Consider the following 10948-nt stretch of genomic DNA (forward strand, 5'->3'; position numbering starts at 1 on the left):
TTAATGTAGCAGTAAAACACAAGCCTCCCTGCTCATGCCCTTTATACTGCTACTTCTCAGTATTAGTTCCACTCCAGTGGCCCCATGCTCAAGAACAAGCAGTGTCTCTAATGATGGACATGTCCCCCTCCTCCTCCTCTCCACACAGCCCCACCACTGGTCTCGGGTCACTGCCCCGGCCCCTCTGGGGACAGAGAGAGGAGTCGTCTACCCGTTAAAGGACCATGTTAAGTCCGCTTTAAAACAAACCCCACAGACTCACTTCATTAGCAGGGACAAGTTAGTTAGAGGATGTGCCTCAGTTTGGAGTAGTTTAAAACCTGAGGAGAGAAAAGTATTCTCTCAGGGGTTGGAGTGTGTGAGTGGAGTGAAGTGACTTCAGAAAAGCATTCGTTCTCCCTAATGTTTCTTGTGTGTTTATTTTTGGGGTGCTAACATTGCAGACAGTCGTGTTTATCTCAGAGTTAGGGGACTGTCTGTTACCTGCGTAAACAAACATAATTGTTTAGGGTAATAACATTACTATGGAGGATTCACTTTTTCCATTTTAGAGTCTTTAATTCAATGGAAAAAATACTCAAAATGTACAAAGACTTAAAAAATGTTTATTTACACATCAGGAAAATATCATCCAATTAACTCTTGGTTACAGATAAGGGTCATGGAAAAGTCCTGATGACCCAATGAAATACGATTAAGGAGACATGAAAGTTGTGAAACAGCACAGTGACAAGGACAAAAAGGATTTACAGCGCTAGATAAGGGAGAAGTGAGTGCTGTCATCTTTGGGTACTATAGGGATCAGTGTCTCTGGCTTGACAGCACTCCGTTAGTTGACATGAGATTGTCAAATAGGACTAAAGGACAGAAGATTGGGTAGTCCAGGTGAGACATTGCAATGGAAACCCTTCGTCCAACGTTTTTTCTTCCATTCTAAACTATGAAGTGAATGAGCGGACTATGCAAAACAAACAGTTATCGAAATGACAAAATACAAAGGTAAGAAATCAACATGAACACAAAAAATGCAAACAAAAACCACATCAATTTGATCCCATAGGACTTTCCAGTCAAATGAAGCAGCTACCGTGTAAATGGTTGGAGAGATATTTGGGTTCTACAAAATGCATCTGTATCAGAGGCTGGTGGGAGGAGCTATAGGAGGATGGGCTCATTGTAATGGCTGGAATTGAATGAAAGGAACAGAGTCAAACGTGGTTTCTATATGTTTGATACAGTTCCATTAACTCCATTCCAGCCATTACAATGAGCCTGTCCTCCTATAGCTCCTCCCACCAGCCTCTACTGAGTTCTGTACACATAAGAGTATAGGATATATATCAAATTCAAACTAGATAAACAAACAAAAGGAATAGCATATTAAATAAAAGTGTGAAAAGGTGTTATGAATGTTTTACACGATCCAGCCATTGACATGAAGGCTATAAATATTGTATGCATAGAGAAGAATCCTCCTTTTGAAGTATTGTGAGAGCTAAGACACAGAGGAAGAAAGGGAGGGGAGACGGTAATTACTGGTGGAAATGCTCTTTGACAGATTATTCTATTAAAGTAGGAGGAGGTTCAACCAAACACAGCTAACCTCTAACAGCGCTGGTCTCCACCTATCAATGACAAGAACATTCTCACCTGAAGAAACACTTCCACTTGACAAACAAGACACTTACTGGGAGCCAATCACATGATGGAAAAACCTGCATGCTCCTTATAATGCTAGTTTGTCTAAGAAAAAGATCCCCACTGGTAATTTTGAATGAGAGAATATTGAATGATAATAATTACCAAAGTGCTAGTTTCTAATGAATGATTCAAAACCTGAAGATGTATTTTCAGTGTGGATCTCCAAAATACGGTGGTGTCACGCATACTACCGCCATATCGACCACAGACATGATTAGATCAGACGAAACTAGCCACTTAGCAGAAAACAGGCAAATTATCCAAATTTACTCAAATACTAATCTCTGAACATATCTACTGATGACAATGGGCTGAGGACTGGGTAAAACTCTGGCCCTCTCATCAAGTGTTGAGAGCTGGGCACCTTCCTCACGCAGGGCTAGCCCCAGGGCAGCATATCATCTCCAGTGACACCAGAGGGAGGGAGGGTGGACCCCTCACCCCTCTGCCTGGCCAGGGCTGTTTATGGGGATGTAAGGGATGAGAGGACAAGATCGAGAGCAGTGCTGTTTCTAGCCCAGTCTCCCAGGTCCAACTCCATCTTTGATCACTGGCCACTGACCTCCATGTCTGGGAGGGGGAGGGGGAAGGAGTGGGAGGGGGGGACCGGCGGGGCGAGCACATCAAGTATACATCCTTCCCAAAATAAAAAATGGTATTTAACAATATGCACTCTAACCCCCCCTTGATTAGAACGAGCATCACATCTGCCTGCCGCCCGGCTCCGTCCCTCATTACTGTAGAATCTCATTACAAATCAGCCCCCATGGGAGAGACACAGCGTCAGTTTTAAACACTTTCTATCCCTTCTCTTCCTGCCTCGTGCTCCCCTCTCGCCTCTCTTTCTCTCCGTCTACAATAGCGGAAGTCCTCATCTAAGAGAGTCCTTTTTTTCTCCCACATGCAGCATGGAACTTGCTTTACACTGCCAATTAAAATAACAGATACATTTAGATTGTTTCCCCTCAGTCAGTGAGGATATGTATGTGTTGCTCTCTAATGGCAGAAATATACCAAAATAGGGCTGACATGCCAAGGCCCCCCCCCTTGTTTTTGCCTAACAGAATAACACACACGTGTTTGGAAATGCAGTCAAAATAAGGAACATAAGGTTTCCTTATGGGGCTGTGAACTCCGAGAGAAAAGGTTAGATCCATCTCCACACACTCAACTTTCTCTCTTAATAAACCATATTCATATCAGTGGGGTTTAAAATGTATATTCAAAACCTTTATTTTAAAAAATGAAAAGGTTGTGGTATAATTCATTTAGACATATCAATAATGCTTGGCAATAAGTAACAAGGAAAAATAAGGAATAGTGGTGTCCTTTGGAAAAATGGTCTGTCTAGTCCAAGCAGGCGTGTTGTAACCCTGGCTCTCCACAAGCCTGTCCTATAGTCCTAGAGGAGTGGAGAGTCGCAGAATGTACAAGGACCCTGCAGTATCCTCTTGATCCAGTCTGGGTCTGCAGTGAGGAGGGTGGAGGGACACAGGGAAGGGGGCATACTAAATAATTAAGCTAACATTTAGTATTTTATCAGATTCATCTGTTCAATCACAATCACCTGCTCCACTATTTGAGCAGTAAACCATCAACAGATTGATCACTCAGCAATGTTAGGTTTATTTAAAATAATTTATGCTGACAGTCTGACAACTAGTGAAAACTAAGCCTGATAAGAATGTAAGTACATTCTCAAGTACTTTCTTATATTGTGTCAATGCTGTAGAAGGAGATATGCTGATCAGAGAGCAGGATGAGCTGCCAGTTAATACCAGAGGAGGATGGAGTGAGTGTCAGAGAGAGGTAGAGAGATGGAAAGTGACTCTAGCTGCTTACCCTCAGGCACTGGCAGTCTGGCGATGCTATCCTGCAGCAGGCAGCGTCTGTACGTGAGTGTCTGGCACGCCTGGTAGGACAACACACACCTAAAAGAAACGGGCATACTTCAGATGAGCACTAACACCGTAGGAGGGAAATCTCAATAGAAACGGTCATACTTCAGATGAGCACTAACACTGTAGGAGGGATATCTCAATAGAAACGGGCATACTTCAGATGAGCACTAACACCGTAGGAGGGATATCTCAATAGAAACGGGCATACTTCAGATGAGCACTAACACCGTAAGAGGGATATCTCAATAGAAACGGGCATACTTCAGATGAGCACTAACACCGTAGGAGGGATATCTCAATAGAAACGGGCATACTTCAGATGAGCACTAACACCGTAGGAGGGATATCTCAATAGAAACGGGCATACTTCAGATGAGCACTAACACCGTAGGAGGGATATCTCAATAGAAACGGGCATACTTCAGATGAGCACTAACACCGTAGGAGGGATATCTCAATAGAAACAGGCATACTTCAGATGAGCACTAACACCATAGGAGGGATATCGCAATAGAAACAGGCATACTTCAGATGAGCACTAACACTGTAGGAGGGATATCTCAATAGAAACAGGTATACTTCAGATGAGCACTAACACTGTAGGAGGGATATCTCAATAGAAACAGGCATACTTCAGATGAGCACTAACACTGTAGGAGGGATATCTCAATAGAAACGGGCATACTTCAGATGAGCACTAACACTGTAGGAGGGATATCTCAATAGAAACAGGTATACTTCAGATGAGCACTAACACTGTAGGAGGGATATCTCAATAGAAACGGGCATACTTCAGATGAGCACTAACACCGTAGAAGGGATATCTCAATAGTGGTTAAAGTGATTTCCTCTCCTTGTCTCCTTCCCTTCATTTGTAATGACTGGAGAAAATAAACTGAATAGGTGAAAGTGAATTCATGGTAGACATCCTTATTCAACACATCCCTAGGAGATGGGGAGAGGAAACCACTTTAGACTATTGAAATGTGCTGTGGGACTTAGAGGCTGCGGACTGTCCCAAAGTGTCCACCAGGGGCAGCATATACCACCCAACTAATGAGCGGTATGGGGGGATAGAGCAGGAGGAGGGGAGCAGTACACGGGTAAATATCAAAAGGTGGGAGGCTGGATTAGTGTTCTGTGATGATAATAAATAAACAGTCAAAATAAGCATTTAGCTGCTGTGTGTGGAGTCACTTGTCAGTGTCAGCCCAGTGTCTGTGGACCTCGGGAGACTTCTCCTTCTGCTTAGTATTGTTCAGAATTCAGAGACTTATGCTCCCTAGTTTAAATAGAGGCAATCTCATAAAATGTGATATGGTAGCATTCATCAGTAAATGCAATTGACTAATGACTAATTATGAAAAGAATGCGGAAGGCCTAAGAATTAGAAACCCTGGATTTAGATGACAGGAATCAGGTGGTTGAAATATTGAAGAAAGGGTTGATGGCACTTTACCTGAGCCACATATGTCCGTTGGAGCAGACAGCCTGCTTGCGGTCTGTGAATGGCAGCACCTCCTTACACAGACTACAGTACTCTGGGAATGTCTGCTTGTTCATCTTCTTCTGGATGTGACCTATCAGGACCTGGGGTGCAGAGAGCAAGAGGTGTTGAATCATGCACAACAACAGGGTAAGCCTAATGTTCCAACAGTCGTTTATATTACTCAGGCTTATACCTATGGAATAGGATAACAGAAGAGGTGTAGGTAGCCTAGTCTAACCTTGGCAGCCCTGTCTTCGTACGTGGGGTCGCTGGTGAGGAAGTCACAGACACCCCGCGTGGGGATGCTGGTGTTCTCAGTGATCCAGGTGTGGAGGTACACCTCCCCCAGAACCCTCTTCATGTGCTCCCTTGTCAGGTGGGCCTCCACCGCCTCGATCCACGCTATCACCTCCCCCATCTGCTCCTCCAACGCCTGGGCCTCTGGGTGCTCCTCTTCCCCTCCTCCACCCTCTCCCCCGACACCCCCCTCCCCGTCCTTCACAAACACCTTGGCGTCCTCGTGTGTGGGGCGCCAGCGTGCCTCCACGGGGGCCTTCTGCAGGGACTGGTAGAGCACACGCACCAGGAAGAGTTTTAACCTCCACAGGTAGGGGGAGCCTGTGTTGTGTACCTTGTCATCCAGCTCCTCCTGCAGCATGGCCGGGATGCGTTTGTCCCTCAGCACCCTCCAGCGCACCAGGTCCAACAGGTCAGTCTGTTTGAACAGGCTCTGGACCGGGGACTCCAGCAACTCCGCCGCCGCGTCATTGGGCGTCTTCAGGGTTACAAACTGGACCTGGTAGGGCCTAGAGACCGGGTGCTGACCGTTGGTCATCCCCTCAGTACTGACCAGGGCCAGGTACGCCCCATAGGGGCTGACCGCGATGCCGTGCATCCTCCGACCTGCAATACCCTCTGGCAGCACGATCTCCTCCTGCTTAAAGCCCACGGCCATGTCAGTAAAGACAGGCGTGAGCTTCTTGACCGTTCCGTCCATGGAACAGGTGTAGATGGAGCTGCCCTGGCGGCTGGCTGTCATGGAGACGATGGGGGTGGAGTGCAGGCCCGTCACGTGTGAGTTGTGCACGTTGAGGCCCGCCTTGGAGATGAGCAGCAGGCACCAGAAGAGGTAGGAGCCCCTGGCCGCCACCACCAGGCTACAGTTACAGTTCTGTTTGGGGTGGAACAGGGATATACACTTGATGTTGTGCACAGGGATCTGGTCCGACTCCTGCCAGAGGACCACGGGCTGGCGCAGGGTGAAGTAGCCCTTCACCGCCTTCAGGTTGACGGGCAGGATCTTGATGGGCCCTAACTTGCTGCCCACGATCAGGCCGCTCATCTTGCGCCCGCTGTGCTCGTACTCCCACCAGGCCAGCACGCTGGGGGACAACACCCCAGACTGGATGGTGTTACAGGACAACAAAGAGTCCTTCCCCAGCATGGGCAGGCAAAACTGCCACACCACCAGGTCTCCATTCTCCATCAGCACGGCCAGCAGCACCGTTCCCACGTCCTTACACTCGTTGTTGGTCTGGACGTGCTGCGTGGTACACACACTGGACCACTCCATCCGTACAGGGGTCTGCATGCGGTAGCGTCTCTGAAGCTCAGCCAGGTCCAGGAGGTTGGCCTTGGGGGGCTCACCACCCTGCACAGAGTAGCCTCTGCTCTCCAGGCTCTCTCCATAAAGCTGGGTCAGGTCAGCCACTACGGTCCACTGTAGACGCTTGGTGCTGCTGTGGATGATCAGCCGGTGGTCCAGGGTGAGGGAGGCTAGGAGGCAGCGGCCGTTGGCGTCACAGCCCAGGGGGGACCAGCTGGTGTACAGGATGCCCTTGTGGACGCCCACGGTGGGGTTGAACACTCTGTCCAGCATGAAGGACTGGCTCACCGCTGGGTCACTGGAGCTGGAGAACTTGTCTTTGGCCCTCAACAGGTCTTCTGCTGGACCCACCTGGTGGACAAACAAATGTTAGTCCAAAGTAATCTCATTTCATGGGGAGAAAATAAAAACTATTTTTAGATATATACAATCCAAAACATTTACATTTACATCAACATCAACCTATATTGCTAGCTAACATTAGCCTGTTCAATATACAGTATGTTTTGCAATGGGATAAATTGTTAATTGCAGCCATCAGTCAATGTAAACACATCAGGCAGAAGCTAGATACTTTTGGTCATGTAGTGTATGTGGAAACCTGCTCGTCGAACATCTCATTACAAAATCATGGGCATTAATATGGAGTTGGTCCCCCCTTTGCTGCTATAACAGCCTCCACTCTTCTGGGAAGGCTTTCCACTAGATGTTGGAACATTGCTGCGGGGACTTGCTTCCATTCAGCCACAAGAGCATTAGTGAGGTCTGGCACTGCTGTTGGGTGATTAGGCCTGGCTCGCAGTCGCCGTTCCAATTCATCCCAAAGGCGTTCGAGAGGGTTGAGGTCAGGGCTCTGTGCAGGCCAGTCAAGTTCTTCCACACTGATCTCGACAAACCATTTCTGTATGGACCTCGCTTTGTGCATGGGGGCATTGTCATGCTGAAACAGGAAAGGGCCTTCCCCAAACTGTTGCCACAAAGTTGGAAGCACAGAATCGTCTAGAATGTCATTGTATGCTGTAGCGTTAACATTTCCCTTCACTGGAACTAAGGGGCCTAGCCTGAACCATGAAAAACAGCCCCAGACCATTATTCCTTCTCCACCAAACTTTACAGTTGGCACAATGCAGTCAGCAGGTAGCGTTCTCCTGGCATCCGCCAAACCCAGATTCGTCCGTCGGACTGCCAGATGGAGAAGCACGATTCATCACAACAGAGAACGCGTTTCTACTACTCCAGAGTCCAATGGCGGCGAGCTTTACACCACTCCAGCCGACGCTTGGCATTGTGCTTGGTGATCTTAGGCTTGGGTGCGGCTGCTCGGCCATGGAAACCCATTTGATGAAGCTCCTGACAGTTCCTGTGCTGACGTTGCTTCCTGAGGCAGTTTGGAACTAGGTAGTGAGTGTTGCAACCGATGACAGACAATGTATACGCACTACACGCTTCAGCACTCGGTGGTTCCGTTCTGTGAGCTTGGGTGGCCTACCACTTCGCGGCTGAGACGTTGTTGCTGCTAGACGTTTCCACTTCACAATAACACAGTTGACCGGGGCAGTTCTAGCAGGGCAGAAATTTGACGAACTGACTTGTTGGAAAGGTGGTATACTATGAAGGTGCCACGTTGAAAGTCACTGAGCTCTTCAGTAAAGCCATTCTACTGTCACTGTTTGTCTATGGAGATTGCGTGGCTGTGTGTTTAATTTTATACACCTGTCAGCAACTGGTGTGGCTGAAATGGCCAAATCCACTAATTTGAAGGGGTGTCCACATACTTTGTATATATTCTGACTCTGCCCCTGTGATAGCTGACTAAACTCCACCGAAGTGAAGGAAGTTTCTATTGACTCCACGAACGGAGTGGAGCAGAGGCTTTGTGGAATCTAGCTCCGACTACATCGATTCACATTATGAAATGCCTACAGTGTACCTATGTTTGTCGTCTGTATTTCTGTGCCTTTATTTGTTTGCTGAAATCCATCCTTTTTCAATAAACGTTAATCAAATACAACCACCGATGGTTTGCTCAATGCTGTTGCTCTAAGATGGCAACTCAGCGCAAATGTGCATGTGCCAATTGAATCTCAAAAAGGAAACAGTCTGGTGGTTGTATTCTTCTTCTTCTATGGTATTTTGGGGATTGCACAATTTCATGTGCATCCCGCCACCTACTGTGCGGGTTGGAAACAAGATTTCCAAATTTGAAACAACCCCCCCCCCCCCCCCCAAAAAAAAGACCAATAAATAAATAAATAAAATAAAATAAATCAAACTATGTTTCTGTTAAAAAAACAGCTCTGATCCCTACACAGGCTCAAGGGAAACCTGGGAGGACGGGTCTTCTGGCGCCAGTACCCCTTGCAAGTCTTCAGATGTAAAATCCTTAAGTCCACAACAATGTCCAGTTTCTTAGACTTCTTTGAGACTTGTGCAGTACAGTTTATAAGTGTGTCAATGAACGCCACAAAATGCACCTTTTTAACACACAGGGTATATTTTGACTGGCAGCAAACATTTACTACAGGCTGTGGTGGTGAGTCTATCATATCTTCACAGCATCACTTGTTTTCTCAACAAACAAAATCGCCTCCGCATAGGAGATTTGATTGACCGCTCTAACTTTTGCCACCTCAATCTCCTTCACACTTACAGGGCACTCCAGGATCTCGGGCTCATGATCCCCAATACAATTGCAACACAGTCGTCCTTCAATATACTCTGTCCGTCTGCACACACTTGAAACATGGCCAAATCCTTTACAATTCTTACACTGCAATGGTTTGGGGATGAAAGCTCTTACAGCGTATCTTACATAACCAAGCTTCACATGCGTAGGTATTTGCTCTTCATCAAAAAACAACCGGACCAACAGACTTTCTTATTTTTCTCCATTCACCCAGCGGGTCAGAAGCCGGGCACCAACCACACCAGGAATTTTCTTCAGGTAATCAACCTGAACATCCGTCTTCACCCCTGAGATGACTCCTTTGACCGGTCCTCTACTCTGAAGTTCAAAACATAAAACTTATGTTGTTCTGATTCTTTTGAGGCTCACTGCAATCTTCCTCTGTTCTTCAGAAATACAATTAAATGAAAATAAGACCACTCCTGGTCAATTTGACAGACATGTCCCCCAGTCCCCAGTGAAAGTTGCACCCCTGGTAGGAGCTAGATTCCACAAAACCTGGTCTCTGCTCCACTCCGTTGGTGGAGTCATCAGAAACTTCCTTCATTCACCAGTGTGAGGTTAGTCCTCTACCTCTGGGAATGAACTCAGCTGGAGCCCGTCCGATTTGACAGGTAAAAACAACGTCACAACGTCTATTTTTGTAATGCACGGTTTTGAGGTATGGAATGAACGCAAAGGCAAGCTTGTTAGCTACATGTGTCACAGATTCACCTTCAGTTCACAGACTTGGTCCGGCACGTGGATGGAGGTCCGGTGCAGCACCAAGTCTTGGTTATTTCCGTGAACATCGCACACTACCTCCATCAAAGAAATACCACTTGTCGCAGAGGCCGAGATTCGGTGGTCCTCAGACCACGTGAGCGGCTCCAGGCCGCTGACAGGACTCAATAGCTTTATCACCGGATCCCTCTTCACGACTGGCCCGAGTGCTGCCCAGGGATCATTCTCCCGTTCGGCTTCGGTAAGTTGTCCTACCTCTACCCTATCCGGAGCGCGAGTTGGGCTGCAAGCCGCCATTTTCCATGTGAAAAATAAAACAACGCGTCACCACAGAGTTTCTAAACCGTCACTACGGCGGGGAGGAGGGACATCTCATACCACGAGGAAAAAGATCCGCAAAGCTTCTCCGGTTGCAGTGTAGAGATCGCTAAGGTATTATGCCTTTAATGAAGGTAGAGATAGCGAGATAACATCACCAAGTTAGATATCCAGCCATGAGTATGTATCTATCTTAATTTAATCAACGAGTTAGGAATATTTTTTTATGATAGAATATGAACTATTACAATGTATCATAGTACAACACAGTGATATAGGTTGAGATAACAGCATGACTGTCTGCATGGTAAAAATAAAAAGATTAACACTAGGCCTATTATTTGGTATTTATTAGGATCCCCATTAGCCGCTGCAAAAGCAGCAGCTACTCTTCCTGGGGTCCACATGAAACATGACATAATACATAGTACAGAACATTATTAGTCAAGGAATTAACTACATATCATTACTAATACATAATACAGTGAAAATTATAATACAATATATATAAAATGGCTGTCTCT

The 10948-nt window shown here is 46.6% G+C and overlaps 1 protein-coding gene across 1 annotated transcript; it reads right to left on the minus strand.

The window, feature by feature from the left end:
- Positions 1 to 585: 585 nt before the first annotated feature.
- Positions 586 to 10406, minus strand: LOC311099769 (general transcription factor 3C polypeptide 4-like). The gene is made up of 6 exons (XM_084140513.1): positions 10098 to 10406; positions 5330 to 7048; positions 5062 to 5192; positions 3544 to 3632; positions 1307 to 3168; positions 586 to 1142 (listed from the first exon to the last, which is right to left on the minus strand). The coding sequence occupies exons 1-5, from the start codon at positions 10401 to 10403 to the stop codon at positions 3104 to 3106; spliced, it is 2310 nt and encodes a 769-aa protein (XP_083996639.1). The 5' UTR covers positions 10404 to 10406; the 3' UTR covers positions 586 to 1142; positions 1307 to 3103.
- Positions 10407 to 10948: the final 542 nt, after the last annotated feature.

Source organism: Coregonus lavaretus, assembly GCF_964263955.1.
Source record: "Coregonus lavaretus genome assembly, chromosome: 24".
Lineage (NCBI taxonomy): Eukaryota > Metazoa > Chordata > Actinopteri > Salmoniformes > Salmonidae > Coregonus > Coregonus lavaretus.